Genomic DNA, 26,204 nt, shown 5'->3' with positions numbered 1-26,204 from the left:
ATAAATTAAAATTTTTAAAAAAATTGTTTTCAAATTAAATTTTAATTCTCCTGTTTTTAGAATTAAAACGTAATTTTTTTTTAATCCGGTATTTGTTAATTAGATTTTTTAAAGCATTAATTACAACCGTGATTGACAAGCATATTAATTTATATCCATACACATATCCATATGTATGTAAAAACATATAAAACACACTTTGTATATATTTATTTATCATATACACATCTCTCCAAATAAGCAACCTTTTATAAAGCTTTACGTACGGTTCGTATCTTTGCTGCAGACAACCGGTTTGAAACTTACTACGTTAGCAAAGTCACAATTATACTTGTGAAATTTCTGTTCGTACTGTAGTTGTTAAAAAACAATGTATTGATAATTAAAGTTTCGTGCTTAAGTCTTTTGAAAATCTTACAAAAATCCTGGAGAATTAAACAAAATATTTTTTTTTTATGCAGCTGATCAGTTTCTTGGAAATATAATTTTTATTAAGGGTCACGCCAAGTCTGATACTATATGAAATTACTTCTTAATATTTTTTGAGTTACGGATTTTTATAGTATAACCACTCAGTTCAATCAGCTTTATTTGTTTATCGTTTTTCTCGAATTTGTTGCGGAAATTACTCGGAGACATATGATTCGAACCGTAGCATATTATTTCTGCATATTCTGTATATAGTAAAAATCGAAATTTAAGTGGCCAAATTCAACCAAAGTTTTGGGCGAAATTCAGCCTTTTTTAATTCAGAATTTTGTGAATTTTTGATTTTTTTTTCGACCTTCGGTTATTTTACGCACAATATCTTCCACAGAGGTTTTTTTTATAGATTTAGTCCACGGCGAAAGCCGGATTCTTTGCAGCAAAGAATGACCTTCTTTTAAGTACCGTCGGCGATCGCGTGAATTACTGCAGCCAATTGAGAATCGATTTTTAGCGCCGTCAGAGACTGCATGTCACTCGAAAAATATTTAATATGAAGTCTGTAGGTTAATGTTAAAGTAGCAAAGCTACTGCAATTAAATCTGAATTTCATTTCATATACTGCAGCAAACAAGTGTGTTTCACCCTTCTTTTGGGCTCTACTGTGACCTCTGCTCTCTGAAAACTTTATTAAGGTTTCTTTCTTTTAAAGAAAACTCGTACTTAGAGTCCCTAACAACTCTCAAAAATATTTGTTTTCTTTTTTTTCTGTTTTCTGTTTCCCTCTCAGTTGTTAAACTAAAACCAAGTCATTTACATTTTTTACTTAATTTTATTGATAAATGAACCTCAGAATAATCATTTACAATATTAGACTTATTTAAGTTTTAATGAATTTTAGCAAACGATATTCGATGAATTTGCATTTAAAATGACATAAGTAGATTTAACATTATTTCGTATAAAATTTAAAATAATTGCGTTGTATATACATAAAGATACATGGGGTATTATTATTAAAAAAAATTCGCCTAAATTATATAGACAATTTTTTTTTTATTTTGAGCTTAATAATACGCATATTAAATACAAAATATTCAATAATAATAATAATAATTTTTTTTTTTAAATTTTGTATAAAAAAATTTGTTTTATATAGACACTTAAATGAAGATTTGGTGCAAAATATTAAATATTTTTGTGTGTATATGAGAATATGCGCTTGTATGTATGTATAAATGGAAAATGCATGCTAAATATGGATGAGCGGTGTTGTTGTAAGAAGCTTAAATTTTTTACTTAACTGAAAACTTTTATCTTTAAACGGAATTCGTGCTTGAACTTTAATAATGAAAAGCTTCCATATTGTACCAAAAGCTTTCATATTTTGCTGAGAGCTTTCACTGAAAAAGTGTAAGTGTTTATTGAAAAAGTTCCAACAAAATACAGCTTTAAAGCTAGTGAATGCTTTGAGAGTCTTAGCGCTTTAGAGCTTAAAAGTACACAATTACTCAGCAAAAGTATAATTATAAATTCATACAAATGAGAATGAATCACAAGAATCATTAAAAGATTAACTTTTTGAATATTTCAGTTAAGAATTCTACAACTTACATAAGTTGTGTTTATATGTATATATTTTATGACTGTGGCGTGTTGTGATTTTGCAATATTATACATTAGAATCTTCAGATGAATAGCATACATTCGCAGCTGTTAGCGCAAATTACTTGTAATATTGGAAGCACCAGCGGATTTTGTTGTTATTTCGAAATTATTAACTAACAGAGAAAAGTATAAAACCAATAATTTAAATATGAAATAAGCGAAAGTTACCACTGTAATATTAACTAACTTTAAAGCTTTCGTCGCAGAAGCTTTGAAAGCTGTTAAAGCGCACCTGGCAAGATTTACTACAATATGTTTTTTTGTTTGTTGTAAAACAAAAAAAATTGCAAAAAAGTTGTTCAAATTGAAGTCTGTTGCTTTTGAAAATTGTTTACCATGCGTTCGTTTCTTAAATTAAATCCTATGGAATCGTTTTTTTATTGCTAACTTAATAATGTTGTTTGTATTTTGTGTAGCTTTTAACGCTTTAAGCTCACGCCAGCACACCATCCAACGCGTGTATGACGCCATTTGTTGCCGGTATATTCGAGGTGACCATTTGTGCGTCGTTCACCTTGATTTTGCCAGCAGATGTCTTTTGAAGTATAACGGTTTTGCCGGTTTGCAAAGAATCCTTCACTTGATAGAAACGCATGCCAGCTGAGAAAAGTGAACCGGACACAATATGTTTCATAGCGAACTCTTCGGCAGCATCTTTGTCATTGAAAAGCTTCTCCAACGTATCGGATTCCATATCGCGGAAGCTTTTGTCCACTGGTGCGAAAACAGTGTAGGTTTTGATGCCTATGTATAAAACGAGAAAAAAAAAGCAATTTAATTAAAGATCAATACGAATTCTAAGATTGAGAGAGCTGTAGAAGAGTAAACAACAAACACACTAAACCACTTTAACTTTCACTTACCTTTGCTTTGCAGCTTTTCCGATAGGCCAGAAGTGTACAGAATTTTTAAGAAGTTGGAGAACCTATTCTCGCGGTCCGATTGTAGTGTCTGCAAGAGATCGCCGACTGGTAGCGGGAACATCACACGATCGACCGCATGTGCGACACCCTGTGGGATCTTTATATCCTTCTTGTTCAGTAAAACCATAGCGCCGTTTATTGTGGTGATCTATAAAAGAGTAAATTATTTCGATCAGATCCATATCATTTTTTTTATTGGTTATGTGATAGGTAACTATAGTCTTTAATACTCACAGTCACATCGTTCCACTCCTGATCGTGCATGGTGTATTGGTTGACGCGCAATTGTGTACCCGCCAAAGAAACGCCTGTCATCTCGTCCTGTAGCGTTGCAATTTCGAAAGCGCCGGGTATCACATGATGCAACAGAAGCTGTTTCATAGAAGAAAAAATCGGTTTAAATTTCTTAATACATCATATCAATGAAACACTTACGCCGCTCAGCAATCTGGGGTTCGCCTTAAACTTCTCCTCCGCTCGTTCGGGTCCACCAAGTTGTACCAGCAAGTTTTTGAATGCCTTATCCGTTGGCACAAAGATCGTGTATGGACCGGTCTCATTCAAGATGCTATCCAAACCAGATTGACGCAAATATTTAGCCATAGCGAAAAGTCCATTCGATTTTAGAATCTGTATGAGATCTTCACTAGGATTCGTAGACGTCACCTCGGCCGCCTTCTCGTTATTCTCAGTTTCTTGCACCAATGTATCGGTGTAGTGACCAGACTCGGGCACTGTATCGACCAAACGTTCAGTGACGGTAAACGGTGTTGAGGTCTCATAACCCACAGGCGCAGTAGAGGCGGTGTAAATCGGCGTGGGTGTGGTGTAGTAGGTGGTGGCTGTAGACTCGGGTGCAGGCGGTACCACTTGTACTTCAGCGGGGCTAGTGCGATGTACAAGCGGCGCGTAGGTAGTGCTGGGGAAGACATATGGCGATGTGCGTGTCGAGTGATACTGGTGACGTATCGGTGATGTGCGTGCGAATGGGAACTCGGTGGTAGTTGTAGTCGTTGTAGTGGTGCTAGTGGTTGTTCTTGGAGTAGTGGTCGGTGTAACGGTAGTCTTTATGATATTACCACCTTGTATTTCTACCACCTCATCATTAGGTAGTGTTAGACGTGAGACTGAGGGCGGTAGCTTAATTTCACCGCTGCGTATGCGCTCCAAAATGCTCTCCACTTCGGCACCTGTTTGCTTTGTTTCCTTCTCACCATTGGCTTTAACACCTTGTATTTTGAAGCTACCATCAGCTTGTTCCTCAAGATAGACATAAGTTGCCTTTTTCTTTGGTGGTAAGGTGGGCGCCGGTTGAGGTGCAGGCGCTGGTTTATTCGAACTTAAACCTTCAATTTCATAGCCATCGGGTATGAGCCCACGCTTGGCCAGTTCTTCTAGCGTTGGTGGTTCATCAGAGTCGGACTGTATCACAGCCGAACTGGCGATGCTGTTGGCGCCACTTGAGATACCTTCAATATCGCCACCATAGAGTGAAGCTAAATTAGAGAGATCAACACCACCGGGCAAAGCTTGTGGATTGATGGCAGCTTCTGGATCCGGTGAACGCGATATTTGCACTTTAGAGCCATTTGGCAACACGAGATCCTTCGCGCTTTCAGGCGCTACATCAGACAAACTCAGTTTACCACCAGCTGGCGCGCTTACTGCTTCAGGCGCGGAAATGCCTTGTTGCGCCAGCAGGGATTGCAGTTGATCTTGTGAAAGTGCTTGTTGTCCTTTAAGCAAATTGGGATCGGTGGTGCGTATGACTTGCACGCGTTGACCGTTTGGTAATACCAAGTCCATCTCGGAGTAAGTTTTGTTATCATCCTCCTTCTGTGGCGCTTCAGCCAGCGCAGCCTTTAATTGTTTCAGCAGCTCATCGCGACCGATGGTCTTGACAGGTTTCTTGCCTGGTGTAGTTTTCATGCCATATTTGCCCAGCTCGGCCTTCACTTGCGCATAGACGTTTTTGCTGTTCTGTTTGCTCGGCACTGTGGTTGCCTCAGTGGTGGTGGTAGTTGTGGTGGTTGTTGTTGTCGTTGTGGGGTGTTCCTCGTGATACTTCTGCAAAGCAGATGAAAACAGATGGAGCTCCGAAGGTGCTAATGGGCGACTGCGTGGTGGCTGGTAGTTCTGGTATTGCTGCTGTTGTTGCTGCAACTGCGGCTCTTGTTGTTGGAGTGGTAACTGCAATGTGGGCGCCAATTGCTGCTTGAGTGTCTGTTGCTTGGCAAGGAATTCCTCATGTTGCTGACGCACCTTGTTCTGCGACTTCTCATATTGCTTCTGGACGAACTGTTCGTGTTTCTGTATGATCTTCTGCTTGTACTCCTGATCGGCCGATTGTGCTTGCGGTGTTGGCAACGTGGCGAATTGTGGATTGACAAACTGCTGTTGATGCTGTTGCTGAGGCTGTGGTGCCGCTGACGGAAAGGCGGTCGACTGCAGGTTGGGGAAGAGCTGTGGCACTGGCAGCCCCAAGTTGGGCGTCAACTGAAAAGCGCCGTTCTGCTGCTGCTGCAATGGCAGTTGTTGATAGTTCGTATGTTGTTGCTGCTGCTGTTGCTGTGGCAGTGGCAACAATTGCGGTTGTTGTTGCTGCCGCTGTTGTTGTTGTTGTTGGAAAATTAACTGCGGCGTAGTGGAGAATGTGGCTTTCAGCGGCGCCTGCGCTACGCTTTGCGACTGGAAAGTGGGTATTGGCAGTGAACTCGGCAACTTTTGTTGCGTCTGCGGCAGACCAAAGTTTGAAGGTCCAGCTTGCTGCGGCTGCTGCGGTTGCTGCTTATAAACGCTGTTCGGTAACGTGGAGTAGATTGGTTGTTGCAGCGGTTGTTGTTGTGTTGCCTGTGACTGGAATGGCTTGTTGTTGTAAGAACGTTGTGGCAAGCTCTGTTGGGGTCCCACTTGTTGATTACCAAAATTGCGCAGTGTTAAGAAATTTTGTGTATGTTGATCAACATTTTGTTGTTGTTGCAAGGGTTGTTGTTGTTGTTGCTGTGGCTGCTGGAAGCGTACTGGTTGCTGTGGTGTATACAATTGGTTCTGTGTGGAGCGCTGGTAAACTGAGTTCTGTTGGTATTGTTCATTGTTGTTAATGTTGCTGTTAGCATTTTGGTTATTGACGTAATTGCCACGTCCGTTGCCGCTAGGCGGGAAGCGTGTATTCACAGTGGGTGCCACCTGTCGGTTGCGTTGTTGCTGAGTTTGTATAGGTACTTCCACGCTGGGGGCTTGCTGCAGGAAGTACTGCTGTTGCTGTTGTAGTTGCTGCTGGGGTTGACGCTGTTGTGTATGGTGTTGCACGTCTGTTAGAATATGCTGTTGGGTAGAGAGCTGCCGGCGAAATTGGTTGTGAAAGGGAATGGGCTGCAATTGGAAGAAAAAGTTGGCGTTGAACAAAAAGAATTTACTTTGAGTATTTTAACCACTTAAAATATATTCTTGATACAATATAAATTATTTAATTTTTTTTTTTTAAATTTTCATATAAAATATCAAAATATAAAGGTTCCACATAATTTTCAAACTCTGATTTTCTATAGTTTTTTTTTTTTTATAAATCATTTTCAATATTTGGTATCTCCCTAATACCCCTAAATATACCCCAAACTATGGCTGTCAACTTGCTTTTCCCAATGTTAACCAATGTCAACCGCAAAATTTATAGCAAAACAAACTCCTATTATTACATAATTTTCACTTTCAAACGCACAAACTCAACGACCTCTCAATGCCAACGTCACACATTCGATAGCTGTTAGCATTACTCTACTTTCGTGGATGGAAAGTGGATCAACCGCGTTATTACAAAATACCTACAGGCTTATAAAGCAAAACCTGTAACTGGGTAAAAGGAAAAATTGCGCACGAAATTGGAGCAATGCAAGTTTAACTGGTAAAATTGCAAAGTCAATTGTCGTTTGCAACGAGAGTGTGCGCATGCGCCACACACCAGCAGCCCAACGTGCAAAAACACGCATTGTAAATAGTTCAAGCAACACACTGACAGCTTTTAGCAAACCGCTTTTGTTGCCGTTGATGATGTCTTTTGTGGTCACATTGGAAACTTCAACCAGTTTTGTGTGTTCGAAGACAAAAGCATCGCAGTGAGATTTACGATGCTGTAAAGTTGTATTGCTTATCTTGCAAGTATGTATAAATATCTGTATTTAATTACATCGACACTTTCATAGCCAATGTTGCGTTGGTTTACTCGAATAGTGGCGTAACTCAAACGGCCAAATATTTTAGTTCAATATTCCATTGTCATGTGTCAGCAAGTAGCACAATGGTGTATTCAAAACTTTTATCGTTGAGCATCTATCCTTTGATGAATTTCCTGTTGCAGCCTCAGATCTCTTAAGAAAAGGTTCCTTAAAATGTTGATTTGACTTTTGAAAGAGAAAATCTTATCGGTGCAATGTATATATTGATAATATAATGATATAAACATGTATGTTATAACAAATTTTTTCTTTCCCACTGTCTCATTGAAGAATTTTTTAATTCTTGATAAGATGATACTCAACTCTTATGAAACAAACTACACTACAAGTATAATATATTCCACTCCTAGAATGTCTACACAATGGATTCTTAAGTCACTCGAAGGCTTATTCTATTGTCTCATAAAGCGTACTACCTTGAACTCGTAAAAAATAAAAAATCATATTTTTCTTTGGCAGTAAAACCGTGGGTCGTGCTTTCTCATCTTGGTTTGTCACCGTACTTGTTTCTGCGCTGTATAATAGGACAGGATCTACTTCTCAATTGCCTATCGGTCTCAAAGTGGTGTTTATGCTGGTTCCGAGATAATCCTCATATGGTATCGAACGGCTTATAGAGATCCTTCCCGAGTTTGATGGAGCTCATAGCTGTTATCAATGTCAATCGCATAACCGTATGAGTTTTGCAGTTATACCAAATGTAGAGATGGCATCCAGTAGGCAGCTCCTGTCAGTGCTGTCGAAAATGGCTTTGAAATCAACAAAAAGGTGATGAGTGTAAAACTATTTTATTTGCCCAGGGCCTTCTACAAAGTTTGACGTTTTATAAAAAATTGGTCCATAGTTGATTTTCCAGATGTAGAGATGGCATCGAATAGGCAGCTCCTGTCAGTGCTGTCGAAAATGGCTTTGAAATCAACAAAAAGGTGATGAGTGTAAAACTATTTTATTTGCCCAGGGCCTTCTACAAAGTTTGACGTTTTATAAAAAATTGGTCCATAGTTGATTTTCCAGATGTAGAGATGGCATCGAATAGACAGCTCCTGCCAGTGCTGTCGAAAATGGCTTTGAAATCAACAAAAAGGTGATGAGTGTAAAACTATTTTATTTGCCCAAGGCCTTCTACAGAGTTTAACGTTTTATAAAAAATTGGTCCATGGTGGATTTTCTAGATCTAACGCCACTATTAGTATTGTAAATTTTTGGCTTTTTAATATGCTTTTAATTTCATAAGGCGGTTGAAAATTACAAAAATTTACAGCAGTGGAATGAAATTTAGATTTTTTTTCCAACTTCAAAAGTAAAAAAACTATTAGCAGTGAAAACATAGTAGATATAGAATGATAAGTAGAAAGTTAAGGAGAAGTAAAAAACAGCTCAAATAAAACTTTTGTACTTACTTTATAGAACTGCAAGCTTACTACTCTATGGTAGTTGTCTAATACCTTAAAATTATAGCTCTACCCGTAGTTTTTCTTGTACTCGAAGCTGATAAGAGAGCTTTAATTGTAAATGAGAGAAATTTTCTTCCTTAAGCTCCAATCAATAATTTGGGAAAAAAATAAATAATTGCTTTAAAATTATTTGCTTCTTTATGCAAAAAATTCTTGTTGTGAGAAATTAAATTACATACGCCCTAACCAAAATATTCAAACTCATTACATGAACGCTCTTAAATGTAACCGACCGCCTACTACCGCTATTACCTAATCTAATAACATTACAGTGATCTCTTCAGCTATGTAATTACTTATTTGTGCCGATTAAATGCTGTTTTTTGACGCATTAGTGCCACTTCTGCTTTCCACACAATTGCTTGTTTACTTTTAATAATAATTTTTTTGTAACTTATATGTGAGTATACTTACAAGCCAAACGCATTTGTCTAGCGCAGGTAAACACTGAAAACTATTTTCGAGTTTTTTATCTACTTTTATTTGTGTATTTTTTTGGTTGCACAGCAGTTATAATCTTGTAGTCGCAGCATAACGCGCGTTTTGCCACAACATTTCTTAGCAGCGCTGCCGCGCATGCGCGCCATCAGCATAAGTCAGATTTATTACCTGCACAATTAATGTATATTGTGATACATACGCCTGTAGTCGTTTGGCGTAAATTGAAAATGACAACAACAATGTTGCAATGCGTACAGGGCAATAGGGAAGCAAATGATAATCAGCAAATTGTGTGTGGAAAAAAACTTGGCAAACAACGCGACTTGTGGCTGCCGCATTAGCTTAGATGCGCTTATGCTACAGTGGTGGTTTGTTGCTGCTATTGTTGTATAACGCAACATTTTTGCGTTTGTTTAGCGCTCTTTGGTTATTCCTGCAATTATTTCCAGCTTCGTTTTTATGTCAGTGTGTTGTTGCTTTTTTCATGTCCGCCCACTTTGGCCCATTGTTGCGCGCAATTGCTTTTGTTTATCACTACATGCCACAAAGTTGAGCGGTATTATGCTACATTTTGTTATTGTAGTTCACTGCAAAGCTTTGCTATTAACAACAACAACAACAACGTCCTAGCTATAACCACTGCAATTACGCATAGCGTAATGAGGAACGCGCGAAGATTTCATCTGCGAAGCGAGGAAAAATTGCTGATTGCCGGCACTTCCAAACGACAGCATCCACACACACACATACACATACATATTTGTGAGCATATTAAAAATCTATTACATTTTTCGCGGTTTACGCGTACATGAATGCAAATTAATTACGCATCACTCATACCACCTGGCGCACCGCCACTGCACCGTTGCGCCTCCCACCGGCCGTATGGCATCGGGTTACGTGACGCCTGCTGCGCTCATTGCTGCGGTTTGGTCATTTCTCTCACAGCTCTGCCGACGCGTGCAATTTAGCTCAGTTATTATGTTTTTGTTATTGTTTTTGCTTTGCATACGCCGCTTTTTGGTATCAGTTGGTTTCAACTTTGCGGTTATCTCATCACTATTAACGGACGTTTTGCAGGTGCGGCCGTCACTTTTATGCGTTGCGTTATAGAAATTTCGCCGCTGCCAAACGGCAGATAAATACATAATTCTCATCGACTGTCTTCGGCTTGCTGGCTCATTGCAAATGACGGAATTTCAAGTGTTTCGTTGATGCATGTGAGTGATGGAGATTGTGCAACAACGTGTTGCGGCTGTGCGTGTGGTGGTGCCTGCGATTGATATGGGATTTTCTTCTATAATTTAATGTGAATTTTTTAAAAATATGACTTAATTTTTTCCTGTAGCATAAATTTGCATGTAAAGTTGCTAAACTGAAAGTTTCCAGTTAATAGATTTAGTTATAGACTAGTTTTAATTTCGAGTAACATGCAAAAATTGTTTAAAAAAAATTTAATATAGTTGAGAAATTAAATGGAAAATGACTTGTAGAACTAGGTAATAGCTGAAATCAATTTTTTTTGTATAATTTAAATTTTAATTTATATAATTATATAAATACCCGTTTCAAGCCAATTAAGCGTTTTGGATTGCAATATTTTGGTTGAAATTAAGTCAATAAAATCATTTGTCAGTCTCTAAATTGCTCCTAATATGGTGAAGATATTATACTTGTATGAAGAACAATTTGTTGGTAGTGTAGATTGAGATTATAAGACACAGTTTAAGTTTCAACAAAGAAAACCGCCGTTGGTGGTCCATATATATATATATATATATAGATATAGAGATAATATAGATATAGAGATAATATATATATATATATATATATGGATATTATCCTTGGGGATAAGCAATCCTGACTTTAGTGAAACAAAAAAAATTATACCTTGGAAAATAATGTGTGCCAAATTTCATGAAAAATTCGCGTCAAATAAAAAACGTTTTAATACAAAAACTTGATTTTGATCGTTAAGTTTGTACATCAGCTATATGCTATAATCGTCCGATCTAAACAATTTATTCTGAGATTGTAACGTTGCCTTGGAAAATAATTTTTGCCAATTTTCGTGAAGAATTCGCGTCAAATAAAAAAGTTTTCTATACAAGAACTTGATTTTGAGCCATAAATTTTTATGGTAGCTAGTATACTCGTATGCTACAGTGGTCCAATCTAAATAATTTGTGCCGCTGACGTGGATAATAATATATTGGGTAGGGGGAGTCGATAAAATAAATAATTGGAATACTGAAAGGGCTTGCTTGGTTAATATGCCTATGCGCTTTTTCTGCATATAAATTCAATAAATATGATAATATTACTAATAGCAACCAATATGCATAATTGCGAATGCTAACTGTGTAGATTGAAGGACTTGTTTCTTAGTGTCGAAGTTTAAATATACCTACAGCTATGTAATATTCAAAATAACACATTATTCTTCATTGCTTAATCAAGCTATTGATACCGAATTGCGGCATCTATATTGAGTTTTCAGATGTTTTCACATTCAGCGCTGTATTCAGCTACACTTGTCTCAAGCTGAACTAGTGCTGAATTCTTAAAGGCCTAAAAAGCTTTTAGTGGATTAACATATCATTCCAATATGGCTGGATACATTTAATGCATATTTAGTTGAAGATGTCTAACATGAAAAATAAAAACCTTTATATTCGAAACAAAACGTTGCACTTCACACTGAATAAGTGCTGAAAGTAAACAGGCTTTAAAAGTCTGAAGACTCAGCTATCATCCAAATCGGGCTGGCAAATAATATTACTAGCCAAATGTTAAAGAATTACCTCTATAGTTCGCGAGTATTCAGAGAAAAGTAATTACAACTTCATACCTGCCACTATGGCGAGAGGTTTTTATTTTTCATAGCTGAAAGCAAAGCCATGATGAAGGCAATAAAACCGTTTCCAGAAGACTTTTTGTCGGTATAAACATTTTTAGTGACATAAAAAAATACATCTAAGTAATTTCAATACCTGATAGTATTGCCCTTATTATTTTCCAATCTATTTGAATATTTCATTACATAATGCAATTTCCTTATATACCTCCAGCAATAATGACAGGGCAATTAAAAAATACGCAATTAGTTATATAACTATAATTACACGTTGTATCCATCAAAATAATCCACAATTATGAAAACAATAATAAAAGTAACGCTATCTCAAAGCATCAACAACAATAAAGCAATTTTTTAATAACCTCAAGCGTTGCCTAAAAAAGAAAGCCAATTACCATACATTGTACAGAGATGATTCTCAGTACTACGCCCACAAAAAAGTGAAGCGAACTCGTCACTTGTCTCTCACCTAACTTTTTGGCGCACTCTACTTTTCATATCTACCTAAATAAATCACGCTTATAATGTGCAAATTAATAAATAATAAAGCAATTGCTGATATGCAATTGAAGGACGAGTAGGAAAAAAAAAAATAAAAAAATAAATCGCATGTCACAAACTTGTTTCTAACTCCTCTATACTTCTCGGAATTCGCCTTGCAGCAGCTGCAATACTCTCTACACTTGCATGAAGCACAAAAAGCATAGAGTATGCAACACATCACATACATACCAACAAATGCATTTGCAACTATTGCTGGGTTTTGGCTAGAAATTTGCAACCTCATCTACATATTGGCCAAGTATGTTGACTTGCATTTTACAGTGCTGGTATTTTGGTGGCACTAATTATGTCGCATTGTATTTTTCATTGCATGTTGCCACTGTTATGTGCTTTTATTGTTATCGTTTTTACTGTGCGATTTATGCAAATGTAGCAGAACCCTAAATTTGTGGCATGACAAATGATGCAGCGAGTGAGTGGCAGACAATTAAAATTATGTTTGATGTGATTTGGTTTTAAATGTTTAATGTTTTCAGCAGAGAACTTGGTTTACGGTATGAATTCGAGTGTAATTTTTTAAATCTACGAACTCAGTTTCATCAAAAATATGCTAGAGATACATTATCGATAGCTTTAAAGCTACTTTCGTTGGTAAGGAAGGTTTTCTATCAGACATGAAAGTTATTCTTTTTGAGACTCAAGGCAAGAGCATTGGGGATAGATAAATTCAGATAATATGGTCTTGGACTGTAAACCTAACCTGGTGCAACTAGCTTTTAAGCTGTTTTTGGATGATGTTCAAGAACTAAGCTCACCTAAAAGTATAGTCAGGGGAAGAAAGTTCTATTGTATACGGAAAATATTCTCTTTGAGCCATAAGAAGTGTGGATTTGAAATCAGAAAATTAGTTTAATTTTGGCATGGGAACAATTTTTGGCTGAATATTGGATTAGTTTGTGAAGCAGCATCGATGAACTGATCGAAAACTGTTGATATTTATCAACTATACAGAAAATAATGTATGCATGGGCAATAGACTGGACTGAGTTGCAAACATCATTAAATTAAGGATATATTTATTATAAGAGGATCATTTTTTTAACAACCTCACCACGAAAGAGACCAAACCATTGATTATGAATAATTCTAAAATAATGTACACACAAGGGCTTTCCAACGCATGATCGAAATATTGAAAAAAATTGGAATAATAATAAAGTTGCGCCATCTCTTGGCAGGAATATAGTTTTACACCTACTATATAAATATAACGCCCTCGCTCGAATACGGTTAATATCAGAACAGGATATCAAAAATTTACTTGAGTCAGCATTGAGCAATTCTTTTGGAATGGAATACACAAATTACCAGAAAGGTGGGAAAATGTTATAACTTCAGATTGGCAGTACTTTGAGTAATACTATTGCACATGTTTTTGAATAAACGTTTAAATAAACGTTCAAAATTTGATAAAATTAATTTAAAAAAAAAAAAATACGAATACAGGTATAGTCAAAATAATTAAACCCAATTATTTAGATTTAGTAGCCAACAAAGTTTGGACTCTACGGCTGACAGGGATGCCACTAAAAGTTAAGCGCAAACTCTTAATACAATCTACGCAACTCAACGCCTCCATATTCTAAAAGTCAAACCAAAAATTAAAAATAGAAAGGATTCCACAATTGATTGACATGAAAAAGTAATTATAATAAAACTAAAAATTAACGACTAGTCACGCACCCTAGGCGTATTTGGGTAAAACACGCAACAATAAAAAGACTGCATTCGAAAAATCAACATCAAATCACATAATTGAACAGCTGACCAATTTTACCAAATGATGGCATAAGAAAAACCTCTTCAAAAAACAAGGCAAAAAATAAAATAATCTGATAGAGAGCTATACACACAGCGCAAAACCGAAAGCCGCAAGTGTTGAGTGGTTGTAAACCAAAAAAATATCTAATAAAATTAAAATAAAAACAGAAACAGAAAAGAAATAAATAAATAAACTAGACAAACGTAAATTTGAAGAGCTGTTCACAACAGAAAAATAAAAACGACATAAGCCTGCCGCGCCACAGACGCCAACAAAGCAGGGAATGCGCTTGCGCAATAATCGCATCTTGCGACCTCAAAAACAGTTGGCCAAAAATAATAGAAATAGAAAAAAAAACAGCTTCTTGCCAAGAAGAAGCCAATACAACACACACACAAACACAGCTAAACTTGTGGAAGATATACAAGCGTAAAGCTAAGCGATGTCCGCCAATTACGCAACCGCGCCAGTCGAAATCGGACAATTCGCTGAGCATAAAAAAATACACGAAAAAAAACAAACGCATTTGCAAAAGCTGCAGTCAAATAAACATAAATATGCGCTTGAAAAGAGAACGGAAGAATCGAAGAATCGCAAATTGAAGCATTTTCCAAGCAACTGCCGAAATATGGTGAGAATATATCAGCAATCGACAGTTGCTGCAGTTGCCGCGGCACGTACAACCTTGAATTAGTTGCAATCATTGCAAGTAGCAGCAGCAAAAAATGCATGTTGATAGACAAAACACGAACATAAATATTGAAAATAGCAAGAAAACGCATGAATTCCAACTGCCGTCGAACAGATGGACAACAGCATCAGTTCATTTTGAGGTTATGCGCATTGAGTTGCGCAAAAGTCTAACTGTTAAAAGTGAACTGAATAGCAGCTAACAAAGTTAAGCAAAATATGATGGAAGCTGCGCATAGTTGAAGAACGTTTCGCGCTGCGTGATCTGGTAGTACTTGGGTTCAAAGCCAGGTTAAATAAACTGTGAAAGACTTCTACTATTACCAAACAGCAGCTTTAAATATGTAATTAGTTGAGTTATGATTTGGCTGCGAGTTAAGGGTTCCAATTTTACAATTTGTTCATATAGAAAAATGAAAATTGAGCTGTAGAATTTTACTTTTTAAGCTAAAGTGCTGGAAAATCATCTACATATGTATGTATATGTTGAATGTCTCCGAAATAGACTAATGAAGTCATGTTTCATTCAGTGTCACATACCGACACAAAAATTTGGCTTTTATTTGGTTTCAAACGGTAGTCAAGTTACAGAAACTGTGACATACACAAACACTCATACACGATATCGCCAGCACGCTCATACTCAGCTCTTTCGACCAAGTTCACTTTAAAAACATGCAAAAATCATTTTGTGTGTTCTTTTTGTTTTGTAACAGCCTCATTTATACGTCCACTATACTGCCGAATAGTTGACGTCTGACCCGAATAATACTCGTTAAATCGCCTTTTGGTATCAGCAGCGTCTTTAGTTTTACGTTTAAAGCTTTTCCAAATGTCGAAAATGCAATTTTTTACCAACCAATTGTCCAAAGCAGTGAAATTTGCTCACATACTTTTGAAGATGAGGTCTAACTACGAATCATGTGGGTCAACTTTTCAGCCTGACTGGTATATGTGTGGTTTTATAATCATCGAATTAGGCTTTAGCTTCGACCGATTTTCTTATGTGGAGAAGTGTTCATCAACTATTAAAAGATGTCAGGTGTCTTCATTATAAGGGAAAGCTCGACTAATTGTCAATGCTCAAAAATATCAGACGGCCTACTGAAAACGAGTAATAATTTGCCATCTATGATATTTTGTAGCGATTTTTAATAGAGCTTTCGGAGTTTTTCCACGGAAATGCTTTTTTATTTGAATTAAACTGACAATATTATGAGAAGTGTGGTAATTCTTCATAGATATTTTTGATATTTTCGTAAATGTTAAGTTTCTGCGATCAGTAATATGTTGATTCGCTAAAAAGCGAAGTGGCTCTGAAAATGTTACGGCTCAAGGTTTTTGTAAGTCGATGATCTATAAACCAAGAAGTGGTTGTTGTTACAGTGGCAGAAAACATCCCTGAAGTAATTTGGAAGAATACTGCCGAGTTGACAGTCCTTGTGCGGATAAGAGTTCGGGTCTATGCGGGCTACGTAAACCCCACTAACATGGATACGGATGGATCATGAAATCTTCTACAGCGCTGATTGGATTTCTTATAAAATTTATAGAAAGACTTGCAATAATAGAACTATGTACAATATTCTGAAGAAAAGACCACATAGCTAATGTAAAGTCCCTGTTGCTTACAAAATTTTACCAAACTGCGCTGCTCAGTTATACATAATTAATTATTCCCCGAATAAGATATTTGCAGTTTGCCTCAAAGTTTGTAACAATCAGAAGGAAGCGTTGGAAACCCAGATCAGATGAGCTGAGTTGATTAAGCCATGTCCGCGTCTGTATACACGCGAACTAGTCTCTCACTTTTTGAGATATCGATCTGAAATTTTTCACACGTCCTTTTACTAACAAGAAGTTAATCATTTGTTGGAACCGCCGATATCGGGTCATTATAGTGTAAAGCTGCAATACAAACTGAACAACTCAACAAAAGTTCTTGTATGGAAAACTTTTATATTTGACAAGATATCGTCATGCCATTTGGCATAAATTATGTTTCAAGGTAACGCTACCAACTCCGAACATCTTGTTTAGATCGGACCACTATAACATATAGCTGCCATTCAAACTGATCAGTCAAATTCAAGAAAAATATATTTGTATACCCTTCTATGCTATTTAATGTAACTGTAAAGGGTATTATAGCTTCGGTGTAATCGAACCTAATGTTAACGGTTTTTCTTATTCTCTTCTTGATATAGTATCTTATACCTATCACCAAACTTCCGTGCGCTTAAGGCACATTTTGAGGTGCCACCATTATAGTCTTTTGTTAAAAACTATGTCTGTCCACGGGCAATATGAACTCGTTGAATATACACATAACGGATGACGGATGAGAAGTCACCGAAAAGTAGGTAACTCAATAATAACGTGCGGCCAGTAGCCAATTTAGCGGCAACCAACAGCAGCTGTTTGCCGCCAGCTAGACACGCCACGAGGCACGCGGTGAAGCAGACATTTAGTTAGCCAGCAGCGTCCAACTACTTAAATACACACTTGACGAAACTGAACTACTAACAAAAAGCAACAATAAAGCGGCAATTTAAAAGTATTAAACAACAACAACTAGCAAAAAGATTAAATTATATTGAAACGAAGCTGCAGCGGCAAAGCATTTGCTGAAGTTGCAATTGTGCAATATTTTTCTCGTGCTTTCCGCTGTTGCTGTTGAAGTGGTTTCTTTCGTGCAACTCTTCTCGTTCGTGCTTGGAGCTTTTGTGCTGAATTTATTTTTTTGCTAAAGCAAGTTTTGGCTTTGTGTGCAACTTGCAACGCGCATGTGGCATGCACTTGTCCGTGCGCCACAATTGCAATTGCAATTGAAACAACATTGAGTAGCGCTTGGGGAAGCATCCAATTGCGAGACTCTGCTGGTGTAAGTGTCCAATTTACAAAGAGATACCTGCATCAGTGGCGCATAACAGCGACGACGATTGCCGACTGCGGACTGCGGACTGCTGATGGCTGACGGCTGACGCCTGTCTTAGGCAAATTAGCTTGGAGAGTTTGTGTGACGCCCGGCGACTGCCAAGTGGTGGTTAGTTGGCTGGTTTCGAAGCGTATAGACAGCTATAGCGTTAATAATAAAAAAATCTCTGTGTAAAAACTTCTGGCGATTCCACTTAAATGTATGTTAGTGTGTATTTACTGGGTGAATTGCTGCTGGGGCAGCGAATTTGCCTGAAAGCTTCATGTAGAGGAAACACTAAAAGCCTGCATGTAAAATTTAGCCAGCAATCGCTTTAATATCATTTATGTATACGTATATGTGTGTGTTACAGTTGTGGACTTTGTGGACTCATAAAATTTTTACGACTTTGGGCGATTGTAGAGCAACAATAGTTGCCCCAAAACTTTTTATGTCTTACTTAGCGTGTTGTGTGTGAATTGTTTGAGCCTTATTTACATTTTATTAGTTTGTAGGGTATTTATCTGCAGCTAAGTAATGTATACTGTTGCAAGTAATGAAAAAGTAGTTTGCTAAATTTAAGTGAGTAATTATCGATAACGAGCGCTATATGAATTTTCAGAAGGTCTTTTATTCGTTTTCCCACAAATACAGGTTAGGTTAGACCTTAGGTTGGGCTGATCCTCGCACCAAAGATAAGACGAGATCTCACTTGTACAGCACTGAACGCTGAAGCGCCGACAAAGTGTTTCGAGCGTACCACAAATTTGTTAAGTCAGCAATATCATTCTTAGAAAATTAACCACGATCGCCGTGAGTTTGTCTACCTAGATGTGTCAACCTCAGTCTGGCAAAAGCTGGTCAGTTGAGAAGAAAGTGCCCAGATGATTCCAGCTCGCCTTCTTGTGTACAGCTTTGGCAATTTGTGTCAGACAAGATATGTAACCACACGTCATCTGAGTCTATTGGACAGCGTCTGGTCAGAATGCCTACCATGGCGGCGAGATGAACCTTGCTAACAGCGAGTAGTTCAGAAGACCTCCTAAATAGCTATTTCGCTGGTACCACGACTGGGATCTCAAACATTTTCAAAACGTTTTGAAGTTATATTAGGAATCTAAGTACCATGAGCTCTAACTCTACCAACTCATAACTCTATTATAATATTAGATTAACTTTGAGATACTGGATCGAAGAATTCCGAGTATGGAAGCATGAATAGCTTAAATTCTACTTATAATTCAGTCCTGTCCTATCATATTTAACCAACCTCTTCCAAACCATCAGCTTTAACACAGTTTCCTCTTTGGATTAGGCATTACCGCACTAGCCTATTTGGGATCTTATCATACTGAGTAAGGCTTAGCTTAAATCTCTCATTTACTGAGTAAAGCTTAGCTTAATACAAATATAATTCCATGTTTCCAAAACTAGCAGCCTTTATGCTGATTGCTCTTTGTATCAAAATTACCTCACCGGCCCACAATTTCAATCGTTCCATTTGGGATTTTTTGTTTACTTTCGCCTTCTCCCGCAATTCTCAACCACTTAGTGAAGTTAAAACTTTTAGTAGTATATTTTTTAATGCCAAAAACTTCGCTATAAACAAAAATTTATTACTAGCGCGACCAGCGGTGTCTGCTACAAGAATCGCTGACCTGTTATGCTGCACAAACAAATTATCCACTCCGGTATATAACGAAACAAGTGTGTTGCTACCACCTTGTTGCATGCAACGTAATTAACATATTTACGGAAGCTTAAACTTCTGCAACATTTTCAGCAACAAGTCACTTAACGCCTTCGAAGTTTGTGGCATGCACACATTTACATACAAATATATATAGTGGAGTAGGCTATGCAGGTGGGTTAGCCATATAGGTGGATATATGCTAATAATGTGCGCACATGCGCCGCTCGAGCACACACCCAATGGTAATTACAAACATTAGTCTATGTTCAAACAAACATGCAAACACACTTGCAATTATGCACTGGAAGCCAATGTGCGCACAAAAGCCAAACAATTATTGGTGCAAACATTCATGTGCACATACGTATGTATGTACGGATGCGAATAACAGCAATAAGCACACGTGAAATTGTGTTTAGCTCATTTGTAATTTACATATCCGCACGTTTGCATTGATGAATTACGCATGCGAAATGTTGGGCCCAGCTAATGGTTGTATGTGAAGTGGCGGGGGTGCTGAGAAAGCCGACAGTACGCTTGCTAGAGTCAACTGGTATTTATTTTTAGCGAAATTCGCAAATAAACGCATGCAGAAGCTTACCGGATTTTACCAGCTTTTGTTGGTGATGCTCAGATTTTTAGTTGTTGTTGTAAAAGTACTTGCTCCCGTTATTGCAAGTGGAGCAGGTTAGCTGAACTAGAGCTATTCTTACATTGTTTATAAGAAAGGTTCACAATTGTGAGTTGGAGAATAAAATATAAATAAAAAAAGTAAGAAAAGACACTTTGGCGCGGTCCGAAATCTATATATTAGACGTATTAGTAGATATTTATCAATTGATCAAATTTGACCCGGACTGGTCATACTGGTCGGTGTATTAGTCATAAATACCATATATTATATGTATAATATTTGATAAAATTTGACGCCGACTGGTCCATCGGCACGTGAAAACCGAAACGACAAAAAAATTTCCAATCTATGGTATATATTAGATGTATTTGATTTTTACCATCTGATCAAAAATTACCCGGACTGGTCCATTTAATCTAAACGCGCAAACCGAATCCATAAAAAGATCTTCCCATATTGGTACAAGCCTTTTCCGCTCGAGTGAAATTTAATCTCGATATGTAAACTGATGTGTGTTTTGCTGCTGTTTGTTTACGGTGCAAAAGATTTGTCTGGTAATTTTTACCATGGAATAATATTGAATAACGCGTTTGCTTGAAATTTGGTGTTTCCAAAGGAATCACGCCTACAGAATCATTGAAAATGTTACAGAAGTGTTTTCGGATTTTATTAAATGTTTTGTATATAAAGCATGGAAAATAAACTCATACCAAAAGACCGTCGTCGAGCAAAGGTCGCCAAAGAGCTGCTTGAAAACGTAGCTAAGGAGCCTACATTCATCAAAGGCATTATTACAGGTGACGAGGAGTGTGTTTCTGAATATAACGTCTAAGCCCTTCAGCAATCTACTGAATGGCGCTACAAAAATGAACCGAAACTTAAATATCCAAAATTCGCTTAAGACACTGAAGGCTGAAGGCCACCCCAGCACCGAGGCTTATAACAAATGCTTGAAAATTTCATTAAGCGTAGATATAGCGTAGGAAAATAATTTGAAGGCAAAAATAAACAAAAATTTTTATTTTTTTGTCAATCCGGTTCATATTTGATCAGATAGTACATGGTCACTCACACTAAATTGGAAGTTTCTAGTAATGCTGTAATACATTTATAAAATGTTTAGCAGTTTTAAGGGATACTGTAGTATGTTAGAATAATTTAATATATACTTATATATAGTGAATATATGTATACCATATATTATAAGGCTATGATATACAATGTTATCGGCGAGTTCAAAATACCTAACGAAGGTTATACTGTATAAAGTTATATTTGTCTCGAGGTTGTGCTGAGTTGACAGTTCTTAACCGGATGAAAATCTGGGTCCGTTCCGGTTACGTAGACTCGACTGTCGTGAGAACGGATTTGTCGCGATCTTTTATACTTGTACTGCTGCAAACAACCGTTAGGTGAATAAATCTCGTATACACTGTTCTAGCTATAGCGAGAATATGAGTGGCATATTCAACTTTTCTAGGCTTTCTTGCTAAATCATTAGGTTAGATTAGTTTAAAATATCGATCGAAAAACGGATTCCACTTGGACAGCTAAGAGCGCCGGCCCACTGTGATACCTAAATACTCCTAAGAATTGATCGAAGAAACTCTCAAAAATGTTTTAGTGTTGAATGCAACAAAAATCAAACGAGCTGTGCGCACTGAAATTGCGACGAAATTTCAATATTTTCAATAAAAATTTGACACGCCTATAAATTTTGCTCACAAAATATTCACATTTTGTATAATCAATGAAGAAAGTCTTGGATCTCGGTGCGACTTGTGAACACTCTGATTATGTATGAGGAAATCGCTGATCAGCACTTGATACATTTTGGGCAAGATTGCTTTACCACTCCCGTTGCTTTCTATTTTAATTTATTAATTAAACAAACAACGAGCCGGTGAAGCGGTCAAGCTGTAGAGCGATAATCTTAAATGCATGAGGAATTTCACTTTTTTCCATAACCAGTTTGTGTGTTTGTATGTATTTACAAGTCAAAAGGGAGAAGTAATAAAAATAAATGAAATTGTCAGATAAAAATTCAACTCAGGGCTTCTAGCAGCATCGCAGTTCAGCAGACTTTATGCCGCATTCTTCACGAGGTAAACGAGATATCTTCTTCACTTGACATACATACTCAAACAGGTGACGCAAGTACTGCTGCGTATGCGCTTATGGGCGGGCACCGGCACCTGCAACGGCTGGGCTGCGTGCGCACTACCTGCTTTGCGGTTCAGTCACATCAATGCAATAAACAAGCAACAAGTTAATACGTGTTAATTGATTGGCGATGCATGCCGCATGTATATATATATGTGTGTGTGTGCATTCATTCAACGTTGGTTGGCTTTAATAATATAGATGAGCCACACATTTGTTGGTATTTATTGGTGCTAACGCACACCCAAGCCCAGTGTGCGCCGTTGTGGTTTCTCCCAACTCATCTTTGCGTAAAGCAAAGCGTAGACGCGCATGCGCAGTGTTGTTGGCGCGTTCCACTAATGAAAGCAGCGTCGAGAGTGAAAGTGCCGCTATTTCTATCACATTTATTTTTCCAACTTTATTTACTTAGCATGGATTTTTCATTGAGCATTTCTATTGTTGTTTGATTTTTAATTTTATGCTGTTCTTCTTTGCTCAGCGATTCGTGTCTGCTGATACTTAAGTGTTTAAATATTTGTATTTGTTCGGCAAAGAATTCGACAAATTGTTATGTGGGCATAGGAGTGTTTTTGGTTTATTGATTGTTTGAATTATTGAATTGAATGATTGAATGAATAAAAGAGGTTGGTATTAATTAACACTTCGCAAGCGCGTTCTACTTCGTCTTTATTGGAGCAGATATATAATTTGCTTGATAATAAAATATAAGAGTTTGGTGTTCATAAAAATCAATAAACAATCATAAGAAATTTTTCATAAATAAATAGCTGATCACGTGACCGCACTTAGTGTTGTGACTATACCTCCTACGATTTTCACACGATATTTCAATTCCTACTAAAATCAGCTGTTTGGAGGTGAATATAAAAGTGAAAGCGCTTGTATAGTAAGGCGAAAGCTCTTAAGTGGACACAATATATGTGGTTTTGATTAGGTACACCATAGTAATGGTTATATTTCCATTCCCTTTAAAATCAGCTGTTTGGAGTTGAATAAAATGTTGAAAGCTTTTAACTAATAGACAAGATGAAAGCTCATAAGTAAACAAAGCTTTTATCGTTTTGAAAAAGTTATGTAATCCTAGGTTGGTTAAACTAAAAGCCTCATAGTAATGGTTATATTCCTATTACCTCTTAATTTGGCTGTTTTGAACTGAATGAGTTGAAAGCTTTTAACAGAAAAAGCGAAAGCTCATAGTGAGCAAAACTAGTAGCCTCATATATTTTTAATCTCTTTGAAATCGTTTATTTATTTCGAGTTGAATAAAATGTACAGAAAAAGTGAAAGCTCATGGGTGAACATAAATTTTACTAATTAGAAACAATAATAAAATTCTAGACTGCATAAGCTAATAACCTGATAATATGATAGTATACTACTGCTCCTGAAATTTGATGATTCGACGTGAATAGAAAGGTGAAAACTTATGAGCGCACAAAACTGGCATCATTTTGGAAATATGTGTTCTTCTTGATAAATTTCGACAACTGTTGATTCTTTCCAAATACATTCTATTAACAATGAAGGCAGCTATGAACTCTTTCGCGATTCCACAATTCTTGACAGATTCACGTTGGTGTTGATTTTAGAGTGATATAATCATTGACACATTCTCTTTTTTGCAAGCAATTCAAGCGAAGAGAGCTCTTAAGACCTAAGATTGATCTATCGGAAGAAAGAGGCAGAAGCCAAGATTTTGATACATGGTTGCATTGTAGATAATTAAAGCTGAATTTTTTCTGCCATTTCGTATAAAATTTCAATATTTTATTGACGCAATAAATAACTTTGGGAAGCCAAAACTGATCTTGCAATTCTACAATAAATAAAAAAAAATATTATCCAAACAAAATTTATAAAAAAGTGAAAAAAATTTCAAATATCTTGCATATTTACGCATTTTATTTATATTTATTCAAAATTACAAAATTATGAAAAGCAAAAACAACTATTTGGCATTAACAAATTATTAACGATGTTGGCTCGTTAAATGCAAATTTACACAATCCAATCACCGCGACCAAAGCGAATCGTATTGACAAGCAAATTATGCGGAAAGATGATTGCAAAGCCTATCAAAGAGCGTTACGCAAGAAAGCCGCTGGAGTGGCTGTGAAGCTTGTAAGCAATATAAGGCGCTGCGGATTTGTTATTGCACACAAATTACACCGGAAAGTGTTGTGCAAAAACTGAAATATGGCAAGGCTAAAAATGTACGGCAGGGTCAACAAATTCTAAAGCTCTGATAAAATGTTTGTAAATATTTTTATATAAAATAAAATAAATCATTCATCAATTGAACGAGTTCGTGGCGGCGAACCAAAGGTAACAAGTAATTGTTATATAATCGGCTGGAAAAAATATAAACATTGTTTAAAAATCGTTAATTAATTTAATTTATTAAGAAAGGTGCGTCAAAGCCGAAAACAGCAAAATATCGAGCAAATCATCTTGTGCGTGATTGTCAAACGCCATCAATGATCAGAGAAATGCAAAATCATAACTGTAATGCTGAATAATAAAGCGCTAAATTGATCAACACCTTCACAAACACCATTGATGCTCGATGGATCTACGAAAAAACTATTTTTTACACGTATGGTGATCGATTGCATAACTTTTCAGTCTATACCTATTTATGTCTACCCGAATGGGCATATTTCAATAGAGTATGCGACATTGATTTCAAGTTTTTCAGTAATGAAAAATGCTATTGTATGAAGCTATAGTTTTATGAATCCCGATTTTTCGGTATTGAAAATAACATTTTCGGGATCCCGACTTTTAGAGACTTTCTTATTTCATTTACATTTAAGTTATTTTTAGTGTTTGCAAGTATTTTAAAGAAATATTATAAAAGAGAACTCATTTACTTATTAGTCTGTTTAGTTATGACGGCCCTAATGTCCACATTTAAAAAGAAAAAATTAAATAAATTTCGCGTTTTCAGTTATTAAAAATATTAAAAATGTTATAATTTTACTAATCCTGATATTTCGGGATTGAAAATAACATCTTCGGGATCCCGATTTTTTCGGGATTTTACTGTTTTTTTCGTATGTAGAAGAGCATATTTACTGCTATTAATACAAGTTCACCTGACCGACATAACCTCTAAATATACCAAGTTGTTAATGCTTATTGTAGTGACAGTCTCCCAAAATGCCACACCGTTTATTTCTTTAAAACACCAACCTTTTGCATATAATATACTTATGTTATAAGACAGAATGAGTTGGAAAAAAATTGCTTGACCAAGTTTATTGAAGTTAGTTCAAATAAAAACCGACATATTTAATCGTATCTGATTAATTGTTTTATTTCTTATGCCATATTGCGAGAAAATAAATCAATTTCAGCTCACAAACCTCTTACGTGTTCAAGCATTTAAAGCTACCGATCCCCATTACTTTTAACTCTGCCATATCTCTATGCATTGAGCAACTCGCAACTTAAAACGCAACAACAATAACATGTAAATGCATATAAATGCTTTGTAATTCCAGTTGCATTATGCGAATGCCAGTTGCAACAGGCGCAATGCGCTTTGGTAGCAACATTCAAAAGCGAGTGAACTTGCAATCGCTCATTAGTCACGCAAAAAGCTCAACAACCGATTTTTATTGCCTTTTTTATTGAGACATAAAAAAAGACTTTATTTTTTCTTTGCCATTTCTTATATAAGTAAGTATTTTAGAGCAATAATTTTTCTTTAAGCAACAATACGTGCTTTTAAAACGGCTGAAAGAAATTGCAAAAACTTTATTTGAGCGA

General features: G+C 36.5%; 1 protein-coding gene across 1 annotated transcript in view; it reads right to left on the bottom strand.

Annotated features, from left to right (window-relative positions):
* Positions 1-1,238: 1,238 nt before the first annotated feature.
* LOC106615371 (uncharacterized) overlaps positions 1,239-26,204 on the bottom strand; it is a 52,979-nt gene continuing 28,013 nt past the window's right edge. The window contains exons 2-5 of the mRNA XM_014231566.3: positions 3,453-6,389; positions 3,252-3,389; positions 2,958-3,165; positions 1,239-2,838 (exon numbers count right to left, since the gene is read on the bottom strand). Of these exons, the coding sequence (XP_014087041.1) occupies positions 2,528-2,838; positions 2,958-3,165; positions 3,252-3,389; positions 3,453-6,389 (3,594 nt within the window). The 3' untranslated portion in view covers positions 1,239-2,527. The remainder of the gene's footprint in view (positions 2,839-2,957; positions 3,166-3,251; positions 3,390-3,452; positions 6,390-26,204) is intronic.

The sequence above is a fragment of the Bactrocera oleae genome, chromosome 3, assembly GCF_042242935.1.
Source record: "Bactrocera oleae isolate idBacOlea1 chromosome 3, idBacOlea1, whole genome shotgun sequence".
NCBI lineage: Eukaryota > Metazoa > Arthropoda > Insecta > Diptera > Tephritidae > Bactrocera > Bactrocera oleae.
The sequence above is the reverse complement of the archived record's forward strand: the minus strand, read 5'-3'. Positions and strand labels throughout refer to the sequence as shown.